Source organism: Festucalex cinctus, chromosome 6 (assembly GCF_051991245.1).
Source record: "Festucalex cinctus isolate MCC-2025b chromosome 6, RoL_Fcin_1.0, whole genome shotgun sequence".
Lineage (NCBI taxonomy): Eukaryota > Metazoa > Chordata > Actinopteri > Syngnathiformes > Syngnathidae > Festucalex > Festucalex cinctus.
The window spans coordinates 13,977,185-14,004,118 of NC_135416.1; the positions used below are offsets into that span (position 1 = coordinate 13,977,185).

General features: G+C 38.7%; 4 protein-coding genes and 1 non-coding gene across 11 annotated transcripts in view; 3 read left to right on the plus strand and 2 right to left on the minus strand.

Annotated features, from left to right (window-relative positions):
• LOC144020168 (uncharacterized) lies at positions 1 to 26,298 on the minus strand. 3 transcript variants are annotated; one of them, XM_077523329.1, is made up of 11 exons: positions 26,212 to 26,298; positions 7,176 to 7,231; positions 7,036 to 7,089; positions 6,035 to 6,961; positions 4,564 to 4,657; positions 4,091 to 4,212; positions 3,005 to 3,125; positions 2,797 to 2,933; positions 2,509 to 2,657; positions 1,028 to 1,176; positions 1 to 813 (listed from the first exon to the last, which is right to left on the minus strand). In XM_077523329.1, exons 1-11 carry the CDS (start codon positions 26,231 to 26,233, stop codon positions 785 to 787), a joined length of 1,860 nt encoding a protein of 619 aa, XP_077379455.1. In that variant the 5' UTR covers positions 26,234 to 26,298; the 3' UTR covers positions 1 to 784. The 3 variants fall into 3 exon arrangements, with proteins under 3 accessions (XP_077379455.1, XP_077379456.1, XP_077379457.1); XM_077523330.1 differs by lacking the exon at positions 26,212 to 26,298 and adding an exon at positions 9,280 to 9,364; XM_077523331.1 differs by lacking the exon at positions 26,212 to 26,298 and adding an exon at positions 7,316 to 7,871.
• On the plus strand, positions 14,720 to 19,819 carry LOC144020167 (uncharacterized). The gene is made up of 11 exons (XM_077523328.1): positions 14,720 to 14,773; positions 14,947 to 14,991; positions 15,193 to 15,252; positions 15,498 to 15,563; positions 15,645 to 15,671; positions 15,775 to 15,840; positions 15,934 to 15,960; positions 16,056 to 16,121; positions 16,245 to 16,310; positions 17,215 to 17,277; positions 17,414 to 19,819. The coding sequence occupies exons 1-11, from the start codon at positions 14,720 to 14,722 to the stop codon at positions 19,712 to 19,714; spliced, it is 2,841 nt and encodes a 946-aa protein (XP_077379454.1). The 3' UTR covers positions 19,715 to 19,819.
• trnai-aau (transfer RNA isoleucine (anticodon AAU)) lies at positions 20,375 to 20,448 on the plus strand. The gene has a single exon. It is a non-coding gene; the product is annotated as a tRNA-Ile (tRNA).
• aptx (aprataxin) lies at positions 20,799 to 26,292 on the minus strand. Of its 3 annotated transcripts, none has more exons than XM_077523338.1 (7): positions 26,212 to 26,292; positions 22,585 to 22,631; positions 22,212 to 22,478; positions 21,936 to 21,995; positions 21,628 to 21,854; positions 21,314 to 21,417; positions 20,799 to 21,210 (listed from the first exon to the last, which is right to left on the minus strand). In XM_077523338.1, the coding sequence occupies exons 1-7, from the start codon at positions 26,231 to 26,233 to the stop codon at positions 21,056 to 21,058; spliced, it is 882 nt and encodes a 293-aa protein (XP_077379464.1). In that variant the 5' UTR covers positions 26,234 to 26,292; the 3' UTR covers positions 20,799 to 21,055. The 3 variants fall into 3 exon arrangements, with proteins under 3 accessions (XP_077379464.1, XP_077379463.1, XP_077379462.1); XM_077523337.1 differs by lacking the exon at positions 26,212 to 26,292 and adding an exon at positions 22,947 to 26,204; XM_077523336.1 differs by lacking the exons at positions 22,585 to 22,631; positions 26,212 to 26,292 and adding an exon at positions 22,947 to 26,204.
• The window catches only part of dnaja1 (DnaJ heat shock protein family (Hsp40) member A1), a 5,879-nt gene continuing 1,813 nt past the window's right edge, over positions 22,869 to 26,934 (plus strand). The window contains exons 1-5 of one of the 3 annotated variants that reach the window (XM_077523334.1): positions 22,869 to 23,016; positions 24,173 to 24,324; positions 24,448 to 24,640; positions 24,788 to 24,892; positions 26,686 to 26,913. In XM_077523334.1, the coding sequence (XP_077379460.1) occupies positions 24,193 to 24,324; positions 24,448 to 24,640; positions 24,788 to 24,892; positions 26,686 to 26,913 (658 nt within the window). In that variant the 5' untranslated portion in view covers positions 22,869 to 23,016; positions 24,173 to 24,192. Of the gene's footprint in view, positions 23,017 to 23,126; positions 23,314 to 24,172; positions 24,325 to 24,447; positions 24,641 to 24,787; positions 24,893 to 26,685; positions 26,914 to 26,934 lie in introns of those variants that run through there. The other 2 variants (XM_077523333.1, XM_077523335.1) reach the window with 2 other exon arrangements.

A 26,934-nucleotide genomic window follows, 5' to 3' on the forward strand; every position in this document is an offset into this window, starting at 1 on the left:
TACGTTCCATTCAGCTTTTAATGATACAGGGTGCAAACATAAGCACCTTCTAGGTAAGGTAAGTAACAATTTTCCAATCTACCTGATGCCATAAAAGCATCTATTCAACAGAATTTTTTAATCCTGCTACAATGTATCGTGCAACAAATGTTTACTCAGCTTGGAAAGTACAAAGATTTAATTCTAACCTTTTTTTTTTAATGTCATCTAAGTGGTATCTAAAATATCAATTGTAGAAAATAAAGCATGATGTAAGTTATTAGGATATCAGGTTATTACATACACAAGAAGTAAGTCTCAGTGCTTTACTAAAGTACAGTTGTGCTGGAACAAAAAAAAAATTATTTCCCAAACTTTGCCTACACAGTTTAAAGCCTTTATGTGTCCAAAATGTATTCATTAAATCAGTGACGTGCGTGAGGTTCATTACTGGTGAGGCACAGCTCCTCTGGAGTCGGATATTGAAAAAAAAAAATGAACATAATTTAATGTCAGCACCATTATAAAGTTGTTTTTTTAACTCTTCACATGCAGCGAACGGCCAGCAGGGGGCGGCACTGCCTCACTTGCCTAACCTGACCGCACATCGCTGCATTTAAGTAAATAAGGTGAAATATTAGAATGAAAGGAAAATGAAAAGGTCTAGACCAACGCTTGATTACTTAATTAGTTGGCTAAAAGGTGTGTGTCAAAAATGTTGTTCCTATAGATAGTAGCCAACAAGTCAGGGGCCCTGCTCAGAGTTGTCATATCGTGACATCTGCTGGTGAGCTACAAAGTGAGCTTAGAAGAGAAGGTTGATGTCGACATCATCTGTGGAAAGACAAAATTATTGGCATTGATGGTTTGACATTGATAAATAACAGTTATCAAGTCTTGAGTCGACATTTCAAACAATAAATTACAATTAATCAGTATGGAGTAATAAATAACCGATCCTGATGCAGAGCCAAACAAGTACAAGTCGATATGTTGTTTCTTGTTTACTCATTTCTGACTGAACATGGCGTGTGTTTTATGATCTTACTATTCTTGATGCCAAAACAGGAAGTCCACTCTGTAAGGGACACCTGCTTGTCCTTGTCAGCGTCGCACTCCTGAAAGAAGCGAGAGGTGCAGTGCTCCATGGGTACCAGAGGGACCCGCAGCGGGGCCAGTTCTGAGTGGGACAAGACTCTGCACAGGAGAGAGCAACATCAAATCATCGGGTACGGCATTCCGGGACAATGAGGGTGTGTCCCTTGACATGGACCCCGCACATGTGACAGTTTTTTAATAAAGTTGGTATAAATTTATAGCTTCGTCATCCAAGGTTATTTTAGTTAACGAAAACTCATGAAAAAACAAACTAAAATTCAAAAAACAATTTCGTTAACGAAATAAAATAAAAAACAAAAATACTTTTAATAAACGAAAACTAACTGAAACTACATTTTATGCTTACAAAACTAATAAACTAAAACTAAATATAATTACAGTGAAAATGTCCTTCGTTTTAGTCTTCGGTAATTAATTCAATACATGAGCCTTTGGGGATGATTTTAAATGTGATTTTAAGTATATATATATATATATATCCGGAATAAAGACGTTTGAAAGTGTGTCACACAGAAGTGATGTCATCTAAGGCAGCCAATAATCAATCATAATCAATCATATCATCAATAATCAATCAATAATCTTTCAGATGACATCGCTCCTATAGGCATCACATTTGCCTGCTTGACTTTTGGCTCCAATGGCTCGGCTCGCCTGCTTTTTCATTTAACTCAGCCGAAACGCAACACTCGGTAAGAAATGTGTTACTTTTTTCATTTTACCATGGTGTTTACTAAATATTGCACACAAGTAATACACATTTCAAAATAAAAACTAAAACTAATACTGAAACTAATAAAAAAAACTAACAGAACCACACAGAAAACTAATTAAAAAAAACAACTCAAAACTAAAATGAAAATTCCAAAACTATTTAATTTTTTAATACGTGTACCTGCTCATATTGGTGCCACACTGGCTAAAAGCAGCGACAATACAAGGGTTGCTGCGATTTCGCATTCCCTACAGATTTGTCTCCATGTGAGTCTCTGTGTTCACCACCACAGTGGCACAGTACACCCACTGTTCGATCCACCCGAGTGTGCAGGTCCACAAATTACCTAAACCGGTCTGATACCCCCATGGTTCACAATTGTGCCGCTCTCTGTGCCAAATTGACTAAATTAGCACCGTTAGGGTCTTTAATTACCCTAACAGTGGGAGGAAGTACCGCAAGTAAGGAAAATTGTGAGTGTAAACCCACATAAGAACCTTAAAGAACCTTTAAACAGTGAGCCAAATGCACAGTGACTTATGAAAGTATTTTTGGATCAATCAGAAATTATCAGACAACTTAGTCAATTGGCTGCACTGAGAGAAAAGGGGGTGAATAATTTTACAAACAACATTAAAAAAATCTACATTTTAGCCTTGGCCAGTGCTCGTGTCACTCAGTGCAGTAAAACGGACCTGTCAGAGGGGTGCTGGTCCAGCTGAGCAAATTGCCAGTGCACTGGGTAGATGTACATGTTGTAGTTCTTCTCAAAGTCTTGAGCCAGTAGCTCGGCAGAATGATTACCAGCATGAAGACGTCGCTCGCTCTCAAAGATTTTCTTCACCTGTAAAAACAGACCAAACAACTTTATATCCCTGCATATAGCTGTTTTGTTTCCCCTATTGTGATGTATGATAAATTTTCTATGAACAGAGAACAGTTTGTGAAGGTTTCGTAAAATTGCAGCAATAATTTTAACCCACCCTGAATCGTTGTTTGGCAGTGAGGTAGCCGGATGACATGGAGTCATGTTCATAAAGCTGCAGCAACACATTTTTCAGCCAATCCCTCATTCGCAGCGGGAACTGGACCAGCTCGGTGTCCATACATGGAGGTATCACTAAGCAGGAAATTAGGCAAATTCATTTTTCATGCGTCGATCTTTAAAGTGAAATGTTCACACATGCTCACATTTGCATGGTCCTGTATAGTCCAGATGAAGTCGGTGTCCTCTCTTGGTGCCTTCCAGATTGCATTTCGTGGCGAAGAGTTCACATGAGGTGTTGTATGTTTTGTTGTCTGTCCCACAAACCTTCAAATATTAAATCACAATGAGGAATACAAACGCTAAAGATACTTTAACGGTTTATAGATCATTTGCGGCTGCTCAGTCTGAAATGCAATTCTTTTAATTGGTTTTAGTTCTTGGGAACGATGTTTTTGACAATTGACTGATGCGATTTGACAGTATATGAAATGTACTTTCGCATTACTAGATGTAGTGGTTGTGTTTTGACGTCACCTGTTTTTGCACTTGTTGACTGTTAATATTTTCAGAATTTTTGCTTGATTGTCACATGAAACATGATTTGCTTAAAGCGGGCTCTCTGTAAAACAACTATAGCGTGATGATTTTGCATCAAAAGAATAAAAAAAACATACACTTGAAAATACAGATACAGCTTCATCATAGTCCTAGCATAAAGAAAATACCAATGTTATAACTTGTGTATTATTAGCCCCTTTTTAAAAAAATAAATAAATAATTCAACCAATTCGGGGGAAAACAATGTCATTTTCAGATTCAACAACATTAAAATCCTCTTAAACCGTTCAAACGTTTGTGACAACAAAATGGGATGTTGACCAGTGCTATCTCATTAGGCAACATATCATGCTAGCAGTTAGCATGTCTTGTCATGTTTGTTCCATTCCTCTCATATGATCTAAAACAACCATGTTGGGTCAAATGAAACTTAAAAACTCCTAAAACGTCCATCCGCACTGTGTGTGAATGTTTTTATTTATTTATTTTGTGTGTACATGTGACAAGGTTGTAGCTACTATATGCTATAAAATGGAGGAGCAAAATTTCTCTTTAGCCATTTGAGGTACAATTAAACTCCCTCAAAATATTGCTGTTTCCTGCCTCCTCATTTTCATATTATCGGAGCTCATATTGTCAATTCAAGAAATTGTTGCTCATACTGCTACATAATATGGTTGAGCAAACAACAAACAAACACAAATAGTTACTATAATTTAGTTCAGACTTACATGATCAAACTCATTCAAGCTGGAAGGACATTCTGATGGTTCCTGGCATACACAATTTGGCTTATTATTCTCATCCAGTTTGCATATTTTTCCACGTTTGCAGCGGAAGTCATCACATGGATCTGGGGAGAAAAAATCATGTTAAATACACTTGACTCGACGTGAATGATGTTACTCCATGACTGGTTTGCTTCATTTCAATGTGATTGCTGGAAAAAACTTAGCTGAATCCACAACACACCATCTTCCGCATTCCATCTGCCTTCAAGTTTGTACTGTGACTAAATTCAAACTGATTTGTCTGCATTTACTCCGTAATCTGCTAGAGCCGTGTTTTGCTTGCAGTAATGAAGCAAGAATGGCTCCGCTCATGCTGAAGTTTTCATTAAATTCGCCAGTCAGCAGATTGCGAGACTGTTGGTATAGTGATCGAATCGATGTAGAGAATGCTGCTGTATTAGGCAGACACCAACCAGGAGGTGCTTCTGGGGGAGGCGAGGACCTGGCACTTGGGTAGAGATCCACTTTGGCCCTTATCTGCACTGGGTTCACCCCTACTAAAGGGCCCTGTAGGATGAAGCGGAGGGAAATATTCAAATGCATGCAAACAACCTATAGATCTGCAAAATGTTTAATCTGCTTTACTTCAACAGCTCATTGATAACTTTTGTTTCCTACTTGAGGGCAGCAGAAAAGGTCTAAATTAAACACACATGACTACCAGGATGGTGAAGACTTGCACAAGGCTACAGATGAGCCGCTACAACTATATTGGGCTGTACTGTAGATTCACTGTACATCCACACATTATGCAATGGGACCACATTTGAAAACTCCAAACATTGCACACTTGAGAGTTCAAATTGTCAAAGAGGAACATGTGTTTAAAGTCAAATAAAGCACAAGTTAAAAAAGAATGAAAATAAAATCAACATTTCTGTCACGTGAGATGTTATCAGTGAGCATCAAGGAGTGTTTTCCCTTTAGCATGGATGCCACTGAATTTACGGGACTGCTCAGTATAATTGCATAATTTTAGCAATATTAGTAAAAGGCCACTAGGTGGCAGTATCATCACCTTGCAAACAGCTTGACGATTGCATAAACAGTGGCGCTCATATTTTCTTTTACACCAAGTACCGCCTAAAAAAAAATTACTTAGCTCTCCAAGTAACACTGATGACCAAGGATAAAATACAGTAGCATAGTAGACATAAATGTTTATTTAATATTAGGTTTATTTTTTCCTTAAAAGTGAATCCTGGTGCAATGTTATTGTAAGGCACTGAAACAATGCAACGTTTGGACATTAAGATTGTGCTAAGGAAAAAAAAAAAAAACTGTACCCCCGTCATGTGCAGGTGGTCCGTGAATAGCAAAATTCTGGAGATTTTCTCTTTCAAACATACCTTTGACACTTTAAATATGTGTTTCCCATGACAGATGGGGGTCGCGTTCAAAAAAAAAAAAAAAAAAAAAAAAAACTAATAGGTGAATCTTTGGGAGCTGAACCAGAAGTTTGCAGGGAGGTTTTATTGGGGGTTGCGGGGGTCCATTGTTATCTTAGTAAATGTTTGATACCAAACTGTACTTCAAAGTTGAATACAACTGAATTTTATTAAACAAATGTAATGCATTGGATTAAAAAAAAAAAAAAAAAAAAGTTCAAGTCACAGTTAATCCAGTCATTATTTCAAAGACTGTACCAGACGAGGGAGCCCGCGTACTAGTAGTGGTATTCTTACCACACTTTTGAGAGTCACTTCTTTGAGGTTTATGAATGTTAAAGTGTTATTTAGTATGCTGCCTTAGAGTTAAATGTTTTGTGACAATGACATTTTGAGCCCAGAATGAATTAATAAACTTTACATATTTGCAATATTTGTGAATTTTGACATAAGTATCACAGAAATGTTGAACTTAGGTTCTGTCTGTGTGCCATACCCATTGTCCTGCTCGTCTCCTCTTTGCCTTCTGGATTGCGCTGTTATTGTGTCCTCCTCCCACCTCTTGAGGCGCCTCTTGGCTCTGCTCCTCTTCGGCTTGTTTTTCCTCCCTTTGTGGCGAGTGCTTCCTTGTTCTTTGGCTCTTCTTTGCTCTCCTTGTCTCTCCACTGGCATGATCTCCACTTTCAACATGACTTTTCTGCCCATCTTTTACAGCCAGATGTGTTTCTGAGGCTTTGGTCTTGTTGTCTTGATTTTGATGCTGACTTATCACTCCTTTGTTGTTTTGCATCGCATTGTCATCTACGACGCCACCGTCAAATTTATCATCTTTGACATCTGATGTAGAAACAGACTTTATGTCATCTGTGTGGTCTTTGTCCAGAATTGGCACAATTGAACTATCACCAGCATAGTCAAGACTGGAAAGTATCTTGGACTCTGTGCTGCCTTCAGATTCTTCCAAAAAAGCAACATTTTCTTCTCCTAAAGATTCTTCCTCATCTTTCTTGGTTCCCATCTCTACGTCTGACTGTTTGCTTTCTTTCACAAACTTTTCACCTCCCTCAACACTCTCATTCTTGACCCGCTCATCGTGCGCCATTATCATTTTCTCCTCCTGCCCATCTTCCGTTTGACTGACCTCTTCTTCATAGACACCTGCATTCACTTCTTCATCAATCTCTTCTCTTTCTGCTTCTTCCTCTTCCGCTGCTTCCTTCTTGAGAAGATCCACTAGTTCGTCCTCACTCAGCAGGACCGCCTCGCTTTTTTCATTAGTCATCTGAAATTCACCGCTCTTTTTCACAGCCGAAGTGTTGTCTTCTGCACTCGCTTCCCCTTCTTTCTGTTCCTGGTTGCTGGCTTCAACAGCCACTAAAGTGGGGAAGACTGGTGCCTTGTTGGCCTCCTCAATGACAATGTCCTGAATTGAGCAAGAAACAAACAAAAAAAATACAATTTTAAGTAAGGCTTCCGACTAAACAGAAGTGGCGTTACCTTTTCTTTGGCCTTGTGTGAAGTTCTATGTTTTCCATGACGATTATTTTCGACCTGTATAGAATTAGAAATGCGAACAATTGTGCTTGTGTATTTGAAAACTTCATGAAATAGTCTGCATTAATGACTTTTCTACTCACAGTTGAAGGGAATGCTGCAGCCAGTAGGCAAATAAAAACGACGCAGGCCCTCATGCCTGGAACAATAAACCAAAATAATTAAGAAAATTCACATGTACATTTCCATCAATCTCCGCAAGCAAATCATTTAAAGAACAAACCTAAGCAATAAACCGTATAGACGGATTTCAAAACTGCCACAAATATTTTGACTTCCACACATTTGATTTATGCGCAAAGCCGTCCGTCCCCCATCATCATGGTAGCAAGCCTCAGCTTCACCTCAAGTCACTTGCGAAGCTAAAGTAAACACAAAGCAGCTACTAGACTGGAAAAAACGCAGACTAAGTCCACAGTCGCTTTTTGTTGTTGTTGCAGAGCGGAAGCAAAGCAGACATTCGCGGGTCTGTTCATGGGAACCAGAGTGCTCTGGTTTGGTCCGGTTAACACATGCTCATCAAGTCCACACTTGGCTGTGATGTGTATGAATATTAAATAAGAATATGCAATTTAAATCTAACAGTTATTACTGTCAGTCCTGACCGCAACATCGCAATTCATGTTTCTATATTTCATAGTTTTTTCATGCTTGTAATGCATATCTTGTAATGGAAACTGTGTTCAAAATTTGGATTATTACTTTAAAAGTGAAACTCCTTTCGGTAAAACTTTGTAATAAACTTTGTAAGTTTGTCATCCTATTTATTCTTTTGATAATTAAAAAAAAAAAAAAAAAAAAGATTGAAAACTAGTTTGAAGTGTGGGCAAACTTTTGTGCTCCAGGGCTAAATTTCATTTTTAAAACAGATAGAAAATTAAAATAGTTTTTAAAAATACATGTAAACTACGTAAGCTATTTATTTTTATAATAATGATGATGATTAATGCTCCTGACTTAGATTAATGCTCCTGACCGCATTATTTTTAAGTATTATTTGGAATTAATAATGAATTAATAAATTCTTTACCTACATAAATTTAAAATGTAAATATAAAATTAATTATCTTGATAATATTGTTTTGTTTTATTATTTACAATAAACCACTAAGCCAACTCATTAGAAAGATTAACAGAAAATAATTTAAAATAAAAATAGATATATTTTAATCAACTACAATGTTATTTAATAAATGACTTTTTTCACTTTTCAGGTTTGTTCAATCTTGCATCGGCAAAGACAGTAAGCCTTGTTCATAACTTTAGATTGGTCAATAATTTGTATATTAAAAAATAAATAAAAAACAGGTATGGGTACAAACCTATAGAATAAATTTGTGAAAAAAAATTTTTGTCATGGCCGGTTTTGTCACGACACCAGCGTATGAAAATTTATTTTACGAATATTTGTTTGTATTTTATTTACAATAAATCAATTATTTAATCAAACAAATTTTTAATTTAAATGTAAATAGTTTTTTTTGCTCTTATTATTCATTCATTATTTACAATATACAAATTAGACAATTATTCAAAGAGATTAATAAATATAAAATCCTTTAAAATTAATAAATGTGTTTTAATGGAGAAATTGATGCAACAAATATTACACGATTCTTAATATAAAAAAAACTGCATAACAGAGCGGGCCGTTTCTGACCCACGGGGCATATTTTGCCAACTCCTTGTCTAGACAGACGGTGTAATTTAGAACTTTCATTTGTGGCACTGTAAGTTGACAGAATCTTTAAACCTGATTGACTGGTGATAAATGTGCATTTGTCAAGATGCAATTATACTCAAGTATCTGTCTGAGGGATCGTCTGCCACTGCCACATTGATATATGGGCTACATAAACGGTGTGAATAATATACTAGAGGCTTCTTCATCGTGTGACTAGTACACACTTGACTCAATCTCAGACACCGCGTATATCAACATGCACATTTTTCACAGATGAGTCTAGACGTCTGATTGTAGTTCATATAACCGCAGCATTCATAACATATTGGTAATACACATAAGTATCAGAATAAAACAGTCAACACTCAACTTTGGATAAAAGAGGCCTCACACTATGAGTGCACCAGCAGCTGCTACGACAAATGTGAACTAATCAGACAGCATAATTTAATTCACAAATTATCATTGTGAGCATAAATAATCCACACATAAGGAAATAATACCTGAGGTAAGTTGCTTGAAGAAGAAAGGGAATTCTGCGCACGCATTAGTTTGTGCCTCCGCTCAACCTGCGAAGAAGCTCTTTTGTATTCCAGACGGGGATCATACTCTACAAACACTGTGCACGCACACACAATGGGTCAGTCACGCCAACACTTCGATAACAAATGGGTTGGGGCTCAGGGGAAAGAAAGACTTAATTACTGTGCAGCATCCATCCATTTTCTATATTTGCATATTAGGATGACTTTGAGCAACAGATGGGGTTCACACTGGGCTGGTCGCCAGTCAATCACAGCGCATATAAAGACAAACAACTATTCACAATTTCACACCATATTGTCCTGCAAACAAAATCCACAATGGAAGTCTCAGGATGGGATTCAAACCCAGAATATCACAACGGGGAGGAGCAGACAAGACCAGCATTGGAAAGAAAATGAAATACGGGCCTTTCTGTGGCAAGCAAATTGGGATTCAGTGAGTTAGATTCATTTTTTTCAAGGCTTTTGGCCTCCACAAAAAAAACTGACTAGAAACACTGAAAACATGAAGTAAATCAGTGACCTCGCAAGGGAGTACATTTCAACTTTTTCACGACATAGCAACCATGGTGGCAGAGTGGTTGCTTCAATTCCAATTTTCTGCTCTTAACACCTGACTTTTTGGCCTTTCACTGTCAAGTTTCCATGCATGCTCTGTCCACGCCTATGTGGATTTTTTCTCGGTGACCCAGCCTTCTGTCACATTCCAAAAAACATGTACGTTCATTTCTAACCATTTCCCTTGACCAAGGTGCTGACACAAGGTCTGGATTTGGTTCCCGAGGCAGTACAAAGCTACCCACTGAAGAATGGCTTCACTGCGGAGAGACCATTTTACTGTACGTAACAAAGTACAATTGAAAATGGATCAAATCTGTGCAAGGCAGAAAAGCACATTCATCTATTTTTTTTTTTCTCCAAGAAGCATGCCTCTAGGATTGCCCCAAAACATGAAATTCACCAGCTATGAGGCTGTTGAAATGATCGGACACAATATGGTGGTGAAAATGGGTCTCATCTGAGGTCAAATTGATCCTTTAGTTTCCTGCTAGTGCCAGAGATTGCAAAAAAAAAAAAAATCAGTTAAAGTGGCTGAAAACTGCACTGAAATGTCCAACTGTGATATCAAATTGAGGCTCCTGGGCCCACGGTCAACATTTTTCTGAATCCTGGCTCAAGGAAAGGGCACCACCAACCATGGCTTGAAAACACAAAACATAACTGACAAAATGACACACATATACGTATATATGTATGTTTTAGGGTGGGGGTAATAGAGAAGAAAACCCAAACAAATTTACGAGAAAAAAATATGCAGATTTGTGACATTATAAAGTGGCAAATTCCCGAGAAATAAACTTGCAGATTTGCAAGAAAAAAACTCAGAAACTTGCAAAAAATACACGTAGCGCACTCGGATGTTTGTGCCAATATTTTTTGGTCGGGTTTTCAAATAAGGAGATATTAATTGCTTTAGCAGAGATTAACCATATCATATTAAGCATTCACACTCACGCGCTGGGTACAAGTCGCTAAATTGATGCAATGAATCTGCTGTTCTCAGTCATTCACTTTTTTTTTTACCTAGAGACTGCTAGCCTCTGATTGGTTACAGTTAGTCAGGTGATAACGAGTAAGGTTTAGAAATCTGCCTCCATCCTGCCATTCAAGAGATGAACAAATTTTCACGTTATATAGCTCTTGGTGGACAAAAGCCAGCCCCTCGTCCAGACTACAATACGTCTCGCAAGTTTCTGAGTTTTGTTCTCGCAAATCTGCGAGTTTATTCTCAGAAATTTACAGTATTAGTTTTTTTTCTCACACAAATTTGCCACTTTGTAATGTCACAAATCTGAGAGTTTATTTCACATAAATTTGTCAGGTCTAAAAAAAATAAATAAAATAAATATTTATACGTGGCCCTACTACGGCATCGTAGTAGTTGAAACTAGAATTGAAACTGCTAAAAATCAGCAGTCTTTGCCATCACTCCTCAAAAAGGCACCACTGCCATTGGCCATAAGACCAACAGCATAATGTAGAAACAGTACTTTGTGAAAGTCATAAAAACAAATGTTCCTATCCATTTACAAGGCAAGAAACCAAATTGTATAACTTCTTAGACCTTGTTTACAGGCTGTTTAAAATAGAAGCTGGCAAATTTGTTTTGGCCCCTTTGTTGGGCAGGACAGTGTCTTGCGGTTAGCATGTCTGTCTTACAGTTTAAAGGTTCGAATGACGGCTCTCGCCTTACTCTGTGGAGTTGGTATATTCTTTCTGTGCTTGTATGGATTTTTGACAGTCGTGCAGTGTGTACTTAACCACTGTGATAAACGTGAATATACTTTTTGAGTTCGGTACTAAAAGATAAATTATTGCACTGGTTCTCAGACCCGTTCCTCCCTATCCAAGCCTGTTTTCCATCTCTCCCCAGCCAACACAGCTGAGGATCGTTATCAGGCTTCATGCAGTGCTTGCTGATTAGCTAATCATTTGAAACACCTGTGTTGCTTGTGGGAGACATGGAAAACAGGCTGGAGAGGGGTACTCGAGGACCACGGTTGAGAACTACTGCACTATTGGATGAGAGTGGAAGGATAAGCAGTTGTAGTGTGGGTGATGTATGTGTGAACAGCGATTTTTACTTCACTTTTTAAATCCAATTCCGAACATATTCTTCCAAATTTAAGGAATTTATTTAATTTTCTGACTGCAGGAGTTCAACTGACTTTTACCCATATTGCATCCAAGATGGTTTCAGAATCTGAGGTCATGTGTCATATAAATGTTTAGAGTGCTAGCATTACTTTAGCAGTCATTTATATATTGATGCCATAGTTAGAATATAAGTGGTCTGCAGTAATTCATTCTCTGAAAATCACCAGGTGATATAAAGAAAGTCAAATCTGTGACAAATGTTCTCTTGCATCAAGTTATTTCCCTTGCGTAAATCCACAGACTTGACGGTGAAGGTCAACGCATCACACAACTTCACAGAACCACACGGCGAACACACAGACATAGTAAACCACCGCATGTCTGCGTGCCACAACAAGCATCAATCAACCTCAGTTCACTACGCCCCTTTCTAAAGCAGGACACCGAGTGGCGGCTGTGGTTTGCAAAGTGCTCCAGACTTGAGTGAACATCCCCAGCCTAATTACATGTTTCTTATGCATAGCCAAACTCCAAGAAGGTTAAACAAGGAATTCTTTAGTTTTATTTAAAGACAGACCATATATGGACAGACAGGAAACCTTTAGACGCCTCAGACAGGAAATGTGACCTCTTTATTTAGGTATCTTACTGTACATATCTTGTTTCCACAGACCAATCCCAAAGTTCCAAAAACAGCGTATGGTTACATCGTAACAAAACTATATTTTATTTACGATGGGCTTCTAAACCTAAAAAAAATAAATAAATATGTGTTGCATAATACTTCGGAAAATTATTACTTAGTCTCATCTTTAAAGGATAGTCTAAACAATTCAGATACAATAGAGAGTTAAATTTGGGAAAATAAAGTGTCTCTGAATTATCTAGAAGAGCACAACAAAAAAGTTACTCAATCCCAAAGTGTCCCCAGAGACAAAGTCCGTCCAGCATGTCCTGACCCGTCCCCAGAGCCTCCTCCCGGTGGGACATGCACCTCACCTCACCCGCTCAAGCCATCTCATATGACTGGCTCCTCTCATTACAGAAGACCAGCAGCTCTTCCCTGAACCCCTCCTGGATAACCAAGCTTCTCACCCTGGACACCTTGAGAGGAAACTCATTTTGGCTGTTAAGGTGTCCTCCTGGTCCTAAGTGCGCGTATGGATAGCCTTATTGTGTGAACATGGTGTTCATTATGGATAATCCCTAACTACCACTGAAGTCCAATAACAACAACACTTTGGCTTGATTGAGGTGTCTGTTCCTCCCAATTACGCCCTGCCAGGTCTGACTGTCATTGCCCACGTGAGCACTGAAGTCTTCCAACAAATCAATGGAGTCATCAGCAGGACAGGAAATCTCTCCTGCACCACAGACTCCAAAAACATGGGTACTATGAACTGTTGTTTGGTGCGTATAGGCACAAATAATGGTGTGTTTCCATTGTTACTGTTATTATTCACACAAGTAATGAACAATGTGAATTAAAAATACATTATTAATCTATAATTGATGAAATTTGTAGAAAGTATAAAGGATTTATATTGTCTGCTGGACTTCATCGGCATAGGCAGTTGGCAGTTTGGGGGTAAAGTGGTAAGGTAACAAGAAACAAGTATAACCTCGTCTATGCCACACTTCCGCTCTGAGTGGGTGAAGGTTTTTTTTTTTCCTCCCCAAAAGTACACAAACCCTATAGTTTGCACATCTGTGTTTCATATAGGCCTATAACAAGTGAGGGGGCAAAGTCTGGACAAAATTTAAGTGTGCATCTTTGGGGGCAGAGCCTGAATAAAATCTCTGTCTGTCTGTCTGTCTGTCTGTCTGTCTGTCTGTCTGTCTGTCTGTCTGTCTATCTATCTAGCTATCTAGCTATCTAGCTATCTAGCTATCTATCTGTAGCTATCTATCTATCGCTAGCTAGCTACAGTAGCTAGCCACAGTAGCTAGCCACAGTAGCTAGCCACAGTAGCTAGCTACTTTATCTACAATCTCTGTCTGTCTATGGACAATTTTTTTAGTTCACACATCTGGACTAGTAAAAATGCGCTTGCTGACATGATGTTCCTTCATAATTTATGGCACTTGGTTTGAAGTGCAAGAACTGGATTGTGTTTCAAGGAAAATGTGTGTATCTGTGCATGCGTGCGGATGCGCGCGTGCTTGTGGTGTGCCTTTTTGTGGTTTGTGTGTGTAATCATCACCATCCCGCCAAAATGTTTTCAGTTTACTCTATGGCACAAATATCTTGGTGTGTCCATAGAGGAGAAATCCGGAAGGAAGTGATGTAACTAAAACATAATTTGGCTTGCATATATACAGTAGCTGTTGGGGTTTCCTACAGCATGCCCCAACTACAATCTTGCAGCTCAGAATAGGTGCTGGCTTCTCCTGCTCGCCGTCACATCAACTGAAGCTCGGACAGCTTCTCACTTGACATTGCACTGAAAGATTATCTATCAAGCTTTTGACTGCTTCTATCCAGGTAATATTGAATATGTATTTTGTATCTTTTCAATCAGTTAAATGTGCTTGCATTTTTCTTGACATAGAATTATCTTAATATACTTATGTATTTTAAATTTGCATGCAACATCTTCTTTTAGTTTTAGATTTTCTGACAATAATAATACAGATGTCATCTAATGATCGTGATTGTGCTCACTTCTGAACTACATTCGTCTCGCTGTGTGAGTATGATATAGCTTTATAATTATGTGAATTGCATGTGTATTACAGAATGAAGGTCATCGCACTAACATTTTGCCTTATCGGGGCTGTATTTGCCAAACCTGTGAGTACCTATTTTGGAGAAATAAGTTCAATGCTTGTTATTAAACTAAACATCAGCCCCACACTTGTTTCAAATATAATGTGTTAAATGTGATTCACTGGTGCTATAAATTAAAGAGCTCCTGAATGATCACGGACAGTGTAAACACGTCATGTTATTTCTTCATCTGTCAGATTTCACTGAATGGCGTTGCAGAGTCAAGTGAATCCAGTGAATCAGTGAGTGCCTTTTTCAACTTCATTTAATGTTAGAAATCCAACATATCATTAGACTAATGGTGTGGTGATTATATTGTGTGCACTCTTACAACCACGTCTGGAGCTTAAAGCAACAAATCTTCAAAGAATGTGCCACAGTAATGATGTTGATGTTGAAGAGTATCATTAAATGTCTCATTCTCTCTGGTTGATTTCTTTTAGTCTCAAACTGGAGGTTCATATGTTCCACAATCCTATCAATATTCCACCTATGACCAGCAGGTAAATGACTTGATTTAATTATGATTTACTGCAATTTTCAACAATCGAAAAAACATTATTTTGGTTTCCTTCTTTTGGGAGGTCTCAGAGATCTGGGGAAAAAAACAAAAAACAAAACTATTTTTGGTGTGTTTTTTTTTCCTATAGCTAGCAGCAATGAACTGACAAGAACACTGCAGTAATTTTGTTAATGTTCAAGAGTATCATGAAAGTTTCTCCCTCTTTATGTGTTAATTTTTTTCCAGTCCCAGAATGGAGGTTCATATGATCCACAATCCTATCAACATAACCCCTACCAGTACCATCAGCAGGTAAATTAATTATTTTTTATTAAAATTTTCTTCATTTGAAGGCACTATTTTGAAATTTTTTTGTGTTCTTTTTGGTTTCAGAGCTCTGAAGAAAAGCGCCAACATCAAGTAAGTGTTTTTGGTACTGTATATATGGCTTAGTAATTAACTTTCAACAACTGCACCAGATGCTTGAAAGGTGTCATTAAAAGTCTGTGTTAATATCTTTCAGTCTCAAACCGGCGGTTCCTATGATCCACAATCCTATCAGCCATACCCCTATCAGCACCGTCAGCAGGTATTTTAATCGACACATGACAGAATTATGATTTTCTGCTGCTAAGGGCATCATTTTGAATTGTTTCCCCCCCTCATCATTTGTGGGTTTCAGAGCTCTGAAGAAAATCGCCAACATCAAGTGAGTGTTTTTGTCTAGAGATGACAGTGACGAACAATTCACAAATGAACCAGACGTTAAAACATTCATTATTTAATTGTGTTAATTTCTTTCAGTCTCAAAGTGGAGGTTCCTATGATCCACAATCTTATCATCATTACCCCTACCAGTACCCCCAGCAGGTAATTTATTCCAAATATTTTTTCTCTATAGCTGACAGTAATGAACAAATGCAACAGTATAATCATGTTGATGGTAATGATAAATAGTATCATTAACTGTTTCGCTCTGCTAACTTCTTTCAGTCTCAAACTGGAGGCTCATATGATCAACAGTCTTATCAGCAGTACTTGTACCACTACTACCAGCAGGTAATATACTTAACGTGTGATTTTATTCTGATTTACTGCTATTTAATAGGGGTGTTAAAAAAAATCGATTCGGCGATATATCGCGATACTACATCGCGCGATTCTCGAATCGATTCAATAATAGGCAAAATCGATTTTTTTTTTTTTTTTTTTTTTTTTTAGGATTCACACCTTAAGCATGGAAGAATGTTATATGAACGGAACATTAAGCCTTAATATTTTATTTTAATGCTGTTTAAAAATGAAACAGATTACAACCTCTATAAGACTGAAATTTCAGATAAATAAATAATACATTTTCATATAAATCTTACACTCTACAAGCTTACTGATTAGTATTTTCTAAATTTGAATGAAAAAAAATCGCAACAATCGACTTATAAATTCGTATCGGGATTAATCGGTATCGAATCGAATCGTGACCTGTGAATCGTGATACGAATCGAATCGTCAGGTACGAGGCAATTCACACCCCTAGTATTTAAGGTACAATTTTGAGATGTATTTTCTAGTCTTTCTTCTTAAACATGTCAGTGATGTAGATGGTCAGAGGTCGGTATTTCCGTCTCTCCGTTGGCCTGTGGTCGACGGATGCCCACATATTCGGCGGACACACACATTTTCAGCAAGTTCTTTATGAGACAAAGTCTTGAAAAAAAATACACGGGCTGAGAAGAACTGTTTGTATCTGACCCGGATTGACGGACGAAAACCTGCTTCAGTCGGTGCTCGGTCCATGTATTTTTTTTAGGCTTTGTGTCTTCAAGCACTCGCCAAAAACATGGGCACTTGTTAAAAATGTGGGCATCCGCCAACAAGAACGGGATCGACGGAGAGACGGATGTGTCTACCTCTCTAGATGGTAAAGTGTATCATTAAATGCCTCTATTTCCGTTTCCCTCAGGCTCAAAGTGGAGGCTCGTATGATCCAAGATACTATCAGTATTACATCCAACAGTACCAAAAGGTGATTTACTCTATTATGACTTAATGCATTGAAGGCATTTTGGGCTTTGTTTTTGTGTTATTTAAGTGTGATATGATAAATTAAACCTACTGCCAAAAATGGCTCAAGTCACACAAATGCTTTTGTTCTGCTTCAGAGTTGGGATCCAGCTTCTGCGAGTACTGACAACCAAGTCGTAAGTCAGTCAGAGCAGCACAAAGCAGACAGCAGCGACACCACTAGCGAGGAAGGGGACACAGGCAGCATCACCGGCAACACAGCTGATGCTGCTGACAGCGATGAGAGCACCAGTAGCGAAAGTAATGAGGCCAGTGACACACCCCATGACATCAAAGACCAAGGGCTGAGTGACACGACTGACAGCATTGACAGCACCAGTGACGAATCCAATCAGAGCGTCGATGGCTCAAAGAGTGAAAGCACCGAGAGCAGTAACATGAGTGAGGCCACCGACAGTGACAGCAACGAGTCCAATGAAACCACCGCAAGTGACAATAATGGACCGAGTCAAACTGATAACAAGAGTTATACAATCAAAAGCCCATTGGTGAAGAAAGTTATTTACAAAAGTAACAGCAACTATGAGGAACCTGGTCCGACCATCAAGGGTAGTGATGGAACCAGCAGTGAGACCAGTAAGGCCAGTGACAACACCAGTAGTGAAAGCAGTGAAACAAGTGACACTCATGACAGTACAAGTCATGAAAGCAAGGAGGCAGACAATAGCAGCGAGAGTGCCAGTGATGAAAGCACCAAGTCCACAAACAGCCCCAGTAGTGAAATCCACCAGACATTTAAGGTCAGTGAAGTCAGCTATGCTGTCAAGTACTCAGTGGCAAGTGATGTGATTGACAGCAGTGACAGCAACAGTGAAGAAACCGTTCAGACTAGCATGACCAGTGACACCACCAGTGATGACAGCAATGAAAGTCTGACTAGTGACAGTGATCATGACAGTGATAGCAGTGAGTCCAATGAGAGCACCAGTAGCGACAACAACGGACCAAGTCACACCAGTGCCAAAAGTTATGCCATCAAGACTCCACTGGTAAACAAAGTAATTTACAAAACTGTGAGTATCATTGGGGAATCTGGACAGACCAACAAGGGAAGTGACAGAACCAGCAGTGAAAGCAGTGAGACCAGTAAAGCTAGCAACAGCACCAGTAGCGAAAGCAGTGAAACAAGTGGCACTCATGACAGCACAAGCCAAGAAAGCACTGAGGACGACAACAGCAGCGAGAGTGCCAGTGATGAAAGCACAGAGTCCAGTAAAGCCACCAGCAGCCCCATTACTGAAACCCATCATACAGTTAAGGTCAGTGAAGCAACCTATGCCATCAAGAGCTCACTGGTAGGTGGTGCGACTGACAGCAGTGAGAGCACCAGTCAAGAGACAGTTGAGCCCAGTGTGGCCAGTGACACCACCAGTTCTGAGAGCAATGAAAGTGTGACTAGTGACATAGGTGATAATGGGAAAGCCAGTGACAGCAGCGAATCCAATGAGAGCACCGGAAGTGGGTCAAGTCGAACCGAAGACAAAAGTCATACCTTCAAAGCCCCATTGGTTAATAAAGTTATTTACATAAGTGGAAAAAATGGTGGGGAAGCCGGACAGACCGACAAGGGTAGCGATGGCACCAGTAGTGAAAGCAGTGAAACAAGTGACACTCATGACAGTCATGAAAGCAACGAAGAAGACAAGAGCAGTCAGAGTGCCAGTGAAGATAGTAATGAGACCAGCAGTGAAACCCAAGAGGCAGTCAAAATCAGTAAAATGAACTACGGCATCAAGACCTCACTGGTAAGTGTGATTGAGAGCAGTGAGAGCACCAGTGAAGAAACCATTCAGACCAGCACTACCAGTGATATAACAAGTAATGACAACAGTGAATCCAGTGAAACCAGCAGTCATGAAAGCAGTGGATCCAATGAAATCAAGAAGGCCACTGACACGACCAGTCATGAAAGCAGTGAATCCAGTGACATCACCCATCATGAAGGCAGCAGAACCACAAAGACTAGTGACTTTGCCGGGCATAAAAGCAGTGAATCCAGTGTCACCGAAAGTCGTGAAAGCAGTGAATCCAATGACAACACCAGCAGCGGAACCACTCATGGCAGTCACTCCACTAGTCACAAGAGCAGCGAGTCCAGTGACACCACTGAGGATGATGACTCCCCTAGCAATGAAAGCAACGGATCCAGTAGCACCGCCAGTCAGGAAAGCAGTGAAACCAGCAAGGCCAGTGACAGCAACAGTCATGAAAGCAACGAAGTGCATCAAAGCAAAGGTGCAGCCTGTAAGGACGGGGATGAGAGCTGTGAGAGCGAGGAGTATTTCTTCCAGGACATAGGCGATGATGCCCACTACTCGGTGGACCACCTCATGGTCCCAGATGAAGACGACATGGAGTTACGTTTGCGGAGAAGATGACCTCACCCAAAGCAAGTTTCATACATTAACTTCAAGACTGTTGAAGAAGCTGTCTGATGGTATTAGGTGTCTCATAAGCTATTTTTTCTATTCCTGAATGTTGACATTGGCATCATGTTACTATGTTTGTTTACTGAAATTATTTTGTATTCCTGTTTTCACCTGGTTGCATAGTGTATCTATACAGTTTACTGCATTTTGTGTGTTTTATGAAAATAAATCTTTTAATTTTTATTTTCTTGTGTCATCCTTAAACACAAAATGTGTTTTACTGTTTCTCAGTCACTTTACTTTATCAGGCTGCTGTGTTGAGTTTGGTCTAAAAGTTCAGCTCACTCATTAGGCAATATAGGGTGATGCTAATTTAGCATATAATGCTAAATTAATTAACACATAACAGAGTAACAATCAAGAGTCGACCCTCAAAACATGAGCGCCTTCAGTGGCTTTCCTGCGCAATTGCGAGTTCCTTTTTTATGACAAGTCCCATTTCTGCCACTACAGCGTGCAGTTAGCTAGCAATCTCTGACTAAATACATTTTCTGTGGATGTCAAAATCGCTAGAAGGGTTCGTTTTCGTTAAATTCGAAGTATTTTGTATTTCGCTCTGGCTTATAGCTTCATGTTGATAAAAATGTATATACGGTGAGGCTACGTCGTGGCCGGTTAGCTCAGTTGGTTAGAGCGTGGTGCTAATAACGCCAAGGTCGCGGGTTCGATCCCCGTACGGGCCATAGAACTTTTGCATTGTTCTGGACATTGCATTTTTTCTTCTAATAATTTTGCATTTTACAGCATAACGACGTAAACCCAAAGTGTAACAAGCTTTTTAAAGATAATGGTAATGTAAGCTCAAAATGCTAACGGCAAACTTTTTTCTTCTAAAACGGTTTCTTCTTACTGTAATTTAATATTTTTATGCCATTTGTTCTTTCGTGAATTTTGAAACAAGTATGATGTGTTGACATATATAGACCGCTGTTAAAACATTTTTATGAAGGAATATTACATATAGGTAATATATATCATCCAAACACATATAAATACAAAAAAACAAAATTACGTCAAAGATTTACATAGCATAGAAACTGCACATATTTCCTTTAATGTACAATTAATGTTTTACAAAACTAACAAAAAGCATTTAAATGTGTGGAAAAAGAAGCAAGATACAGACTTAGATCATGATCCTTGAATCCATGTTATGACCAGAAAAAGAAGGGCAATTCACATTCCATCCACCAATTTTCTATACCACTTAACTTTACTAGTCACATGTGAGAATCGCAGATGCTTCAATACGAAGCTTGAACGAGCGGAGGTACTATGATGCATTTGAGGTCAAGTTGGGAAATGGGACTTGAGATGTTGTTTCAGAGCTGGTATAGTGGGAAGTTCTTTGCGACATAAGTGGCAACGTAGAGGCAGCTTCAACAACTCACTGGTGCCTTCTTTCACAGTTACCTTTCCATCAGTTTCAAGCATGTGGATGACATCTGCAGAGAAACACAACAAATGTAGGATTTCACTAAATCATCAGGGTGATCAGCATCATCAGAATATTGTGGGGGTCATCATTAGTTGCATAATATATCTCACCTTGAGACTCGATGAAATAGTCTGTTGTGAATGAGTTCCAGTGCTTTTTGTTCTTTAAGCAAGGAGAATCAAAGTCTTGGCTGATCACATGGAGGTGCACATGACTGTAGGTGAGAAAACACAAAATTTGACACAAAACGTGCGCAAAAAGATTATAACAGCGTATATAACAATTAAAATGCTTAACCCTTCAATATTTGTCTTTCTATAAGTAAAATGGAATCACTGCGCAACTGTTCAGTCGCGTTCTGCCGCATCGGTCAGTGTGTAGCTGCTCTTACTTAACAAACATCATCAATAAAAGCTCAGGTTACCTCATACTTGGGATGGCATGGTAGCCACTGCGGAAGTCCAAGGAATTTGCATGTGGGCACCGTTGAACCATCTGGTCAGCCACTTGCTGCATGTGTTTGACCAGGCTGCAGTGCTCATCACGCAGATACTTCAGGCTCGGAATGGATACCCATGGGAGGACCAGCCAATGGTAACGTGCTTTGGGGTATTTATCCTTGATGACAACTACTTTATCATCCTTATACACCTACAAGAAGAATTCGGAGATGTACAGTAACCATACAACCATAACTGTCTTATTACCAAAATGTTTTTGTTTTTCCAGGACCTGCATATTGGGGTCTTGCATTGAAGCCTTCAACCCTTGGCTCCAATGTCCAACACTTTCCTGCAACAGATTAAATGTTACTTTGGTTTTTATAAATAAAAGCCACACCTCAAATACCTGACCTGTCATGACGGATCATTATGTCATCATCAAGATATGTCAAGGATGGTTACGTTGCATCGCACATTATCAAACTGACTCAAAATTATTAAAAAGGTAAATCAGAAAAAAATAGTTCATATATCAGCACAACCTTTTGAATTGTAAATTTCTTACATTAATCTTCCTTGACTCTTCTGCTCCGACACAACTAGACAATTGCTCTTGTTTTTTGGCTGTTTTTTCACAGGGAGCCTCTGGATAGCTTCCTTTATCCTTTGAAGATACATCGAGAGGTCTCTTACAACTACCAGAATCTTCTTTGAATTGTATTGTGTATGGGTACAACTCATTGACAATATGGAGTAACTGGCCAGGCTTCATTTTGACCTCATTCCCTTGACCCACCACCACAGAGTCAACAGAGGTGGGGTTTGCGCCCAGCTATGGAATAAAAATGGGAAAAGAAATTTACTAGCCAGCCCAAAAAACTGTTGATTATGACTATTTATTTATGCAACACGCTGCACATTTATACATGTTCTCTTACCTGTTTAACTTTGATAAAACCTTTGCTGCAGTCCGCTTTCAACTCAACTGGTTCGGAAGGGATAGTTTGGGTAAAGTAAATAACTAGGTTGCATTTTAAATAAATGAACCTAAGAAAAACTTGAAAAAAGATCTGACGTGGCTACTACGGTATAACGTTCAGAATCATACAAATCGGACCACATAATTTTGCATTTATGCAATTAAGAATACAAACTTTGCGCTTACATCATTTGGAAACTGAAATAATTTACCTATCTATCTCATACGTCAATAAATGGGGCGGGCGTAGCTTACTTTTTTTGCTTACACGCAATGAATAGATACAAGTGAATCGCTGCGCTACTACTGTGCAGCATTTACCTTGTTCCCTGGAGCATTTTTTGTCTTTAATGGTGGTTTCTGGCCCACGACCCAGGACAACTGGCTGAAGGTGAGGCAGTAGAATGGGTGTGTGCGTGTCTTCCTGACTAACAAGCCTACAAATCGGCATTTTACCATTTTATTTGGACAAAAAAAAACTATCAGTGATTTAGTCAAGTTCGCAAACCACCCGTCGCTTGCGGTGTTGTTGACTCCTAGCGGCGCTTGTTGATGACGTAATTGCAGTACCGCTTGCCCCATGGCAGAGAAAATTCTGGAATTTGAAGTCTTCGCTTGAGTTTTTCACGGCGTCAACGTGTTGCTTCCTATAAGGTTGGGATACATTGGTAAAAGTGTGCGAGTGAATGTTAGTGAATCAATTTCTTTAACGAGTAAATGTTAGTAATATTACCATCGTATCTTTAAGCTAGCATGCATTGATCCGGCTACGAAGCTAACGGACGCAAGGCCGTAGGAGAAACGAAACCTTGAGAACAGTTTGGTAATGATACGTGGGTCATTAGTTGTTCTATTTTTTTATACCCACGTTAAACAGTCCAAAGCGTGACATTATATGACAAATAAATTATATGGTTTTTTTTGTTTTGTTTTGTTTTTTAGCAGATATTCGAGTTTATTTGCGTCTTTCCGTTTTTTTCCAAATAAATATTTTACACGTGACAATGTTTTAAGAACGCTTATTTGTTGTTGAGCGTTTTCCAGCAAACCTGTTGTCATTTTCGTTGTATTTGTGAACGGACAATTAAAAGGACGTGTGACAGACAAATAGCAACCACATGGGTCGACAAACTCATTTAAGACGTGTTACCTGTAAAGCGTTTGGTTAGTTGTGTACAAATATTTAGGATTCGGCCACTCCCTCTTTTTAGAAGATGAAAAAGATTGTATGACTTGTCTTTCCATGCCCCAAAAGACAATACATATATTCATTCATTCATTCATTCATTCATTCATTCTTCAAACTGCTTATCCCTCACTAACTTGAATCTTGTTTGATCTTAAAAGGAACATGCATAATTATAGTGTTTCAAAGAAAATTGTTTTAATATTTTTTTTACATTTAAACAGTGTCTTGTTTTGGAAAAAAAAAAAAAAAAATGTCCTAATCGTAATTATTATAAGAGTATGGTGTTGTAGACTAGGTCATAAAACATACGATTGGTATTTTAAATAGTAAATGTATTTTCATGATCTTTTTCTCCAAGGTTATCATCTTAAGGCAAACATGGTGAAGGAAACAGGTTTCTATGACACCTTGGGTGTGAAACCCAATGCAACCCCCGATGAACTAAAAAGGGCTTATCGCAAACTTGCTTTGAAGTATCATCCTGATAAGAATCCCACAGAAGGAGAGAGGGTAATAAAACCGTGACAAATTGTGTTTTTTTTTTTTTGTGTTTTTTTTTGTCTGACACGTTACAGAGATTGATACAATCATACTTGTAGTCCCCATCTAATAAGCACTTTTGATTCTTTGAAGTTCAAACAAATCTCCCAAGCATACGAGGTGCTGTCAGATGCTAAGAAAAGGGAGATTTATGACCGTGGAGGAGAAAAAGCCATAAAAGAAGGAGGACCCGGCGGTGGCGGTGGAGGAGGAAGCTTTGCATCACCGATGGACATCTTTGATTTGTTTTTCGGTGGCGGGAGGCGGATGCACAGAGAGAGAAAAGGTGTCGCTTCACAGCATATCGCTTGATTTTCTGACTCTTGGCTGTATTAGCATTTATTTTCGTAATTTTCCCATCACTGCCTGAAGCATACTACTCAAAATAGTATTAAATATGATAAATGGCTATTTTTCCCCCCTTCTATTGCAGGGAAGAACATAGTGCACCAGATTTCAGTAACACTGGAAGATCTTTATAATGGAGCCACAAGGAAGCTTTCTGTCCAAAAAAATACTATTTGTGAGCGATGTGAAGGTATGTCCATATAAGCAGAGGTAAATAGAGTGGATGTTTTGCACTTTATCTACACCATGTGGTACCCAAAGTACTTTACAGAGTCTCACATAAACTAATTCACACACCCTGTTGCAGCTGCTGCAATACAAGGCGATGGCAGGCCTCCTGGGAGCAAATTTGTGTTGATACTTATTACTAATAATTTGGGAATGCTAAAAGCATTCCCACACATAAGTTGTTTCTAACCTTTATTATTATAGAATTTTATTCTCCTCACTGCATTGTTTTTATTTTCCTATTATCTTTGTGTAATTTGTAGTACTATATTGTTAATAGTGTTGTTCTGATAACATTTTTTGGCCCCCGATTCCGATACCCAGCTTTGAAGTATCGGTCGATACCGATACCTAAGGTTTTTTTTTTTTTTTTTTTTCCTCAACATGAAAAAGCTGTCCTGCCATTGGTTCAGAGCATTCAAGGGCCAATAGGATATCTTAGATATGCATGCAGTGAACATGTCACATGACAGTGAATGTCGTGCACGAGCAAGACACAAGATGCTGCATCCAAAATCCTACATTAGTGTTGGAATTAATGGTATCGGCATGTTACTTGTGAGTACTCACTGATACCAGTTTTAATGCAGTATCGGTGGCACCTCTGCCGATACCAGTATCGTATCGTAACAAAACTAATTGTTAATAATAATTAGTTGCAAGTAAAATTAAAATGGTAAAATTTACATGTTTAACTTCTAGAGTTCGATGATGGCAACTTCCTGTTTTTCGCTAGCACAGCAAAGTAGTAGCCTGATGCAGCTCACAGCAGCTCGACCTCACGAATATAGCCAATGCTTATAAATATATGAATGAGAAAACTGCTATACTAGTAATAAGTAATTTATGGTAGGTGACTACTGCTGACTACTGACTGAGAATGGGTTGGATGGGTTTGTATTTGTCATTTAACTACATGTTACTACTTAATATTTACTAGAAATACTACGACTTTTTCTTTTTCTACTACTATTAGTAGTAATTAATAGTTAATTGGTTTGTAATTTTTACAGAATTTATCTTTCTATTTCCTTAATTAGCTTTCAGCATTCCCACGCAATTTTTCCAGAAATTACACTTAGTCTAGTTACAAATAATTAGCCAAGAATACATTTAACCTGTTTATTTTTCAAATGTTTGTTTAAAAAGTTTTTTTATTATTTCTACTATCTAATAAAAATGTCATTCCTTTAGGTACATTTTCATTATCGCAATAATATCAATACCACAATATTCAACTCATATCACGTTTTTCTAATATTGTGCAGCCCCATAACATACCAGTGGCGTCTCTGAGCTTCATCGTTGTTAATCTAATAATTTCAGTAGACCTCAACTGCTCTTTTCGAACTGGTTACTTGGACAGCTACAGTATGTAAGAATAGCTCTTTCATCCAACAAAGCCTTGTGACATCATTTGTTATTCATCAAGCTGATCATTTTATATAAACAGTTTCAGGCAATTTAAAAAAAAAAAAAAAAAGTATGCTCAGGCCAGAGATAGAAAATTTGATATAACATTTGTTTATTTTTTTTTCTTCTTCTTTTGGTGGTGTGGTTCATCATACCATCATACACAAATAACCCCCCTCCGCCATAACGCCCCTTCCATAATTTAACTATGGATGACAAAAGGCCAGAATATTTGAATAAGATTGACTTTTTTGTGTGTGTGGACAAAGCCTTTGTTGTGATCATTAACTGCCATACCACAGAAAATGAACTTTGACCGCTTGTTAACTATTCTCTCGGCAGGTCGTGGCAGTCGTAAAGGGGCGGCCCAGATGTGCATGTCATGCCAGGGTACGGGCATGCAGGTCCGTGTGCACCAACTGGTGCCGGGTATGGTCCAGCAGGTGTCCACCGTTTGTCACGGCTGTCAGGGCCAAGGACAGCGAATCAGTCAGAAGGACCGCTGCAAAGCGTGCGCCGGTCGGAAGATCCTGCGACAGAAGAAGATTCTCGAGGTCCACATCGACAAGGGTGAGAACCAATCAGAATGTT

Coding starts and splice junctions, on each gene's coding strand:
- aptx (XM_077523336.1), bottom strand. CDS start 23,207: ATGGGGCAAGCGGTACTGCAATTACGTCATCAACAAGCGCCGCTAGGA. Junction 21,996..22,211: donor AAGAGTCAAGGAAGATTAAT/GTAAGAAATTTA, acceptor AATCTGTTGCAG/GAAAGTGTTGGACATTGGAG. Junction 21,855..21,935: donor TGCAAGACCCCAATATGCAG/GTCCTGGAAAAA, acceptor TTCTTCTTGTAG/GTGTATAAGGATGATAAAGT.
- LOC144020167 (XM_077523328.1), top strand. CDS start 14,720: ATGAAGGTCATCGCACTAACATTTTGCCTTATCGGGGCTGTATTTGCC. Junction 14,992..15,192: donor CAAGTGAATCCAGTGAATCA/GTGAGTGCCTTT, acceptor GATTTCTTTTAG/TCTCAAACTGGAGGTTCATA. Junction 16,311..17,214: donor TGTACCACTACTACCAGCAG/GTAATATACTTA, acceptor CGTTTCCCTCAG/GCTCAAAGTGGAGGCTCGTA.
- LOC144020168 (XM_077523329.1), bottom strand. CDS start 26,233: ATGAAGCTCAGAGACGCCACTG. Junction 7,232..26,211: donor GAAGCTCAGAGACGCCACTG/GTATGTTATGGG, acceptor TTATTGTTCCAG/GCATGAGGGCCTGCGTCGTT. Junction 3,126..4,090: donor GCTTGAATGAGTTTGATCAT/GTAAGTCTGAAC, acceptor TAATATTTGAAG/GTTTGTGGGACAGACAACAA.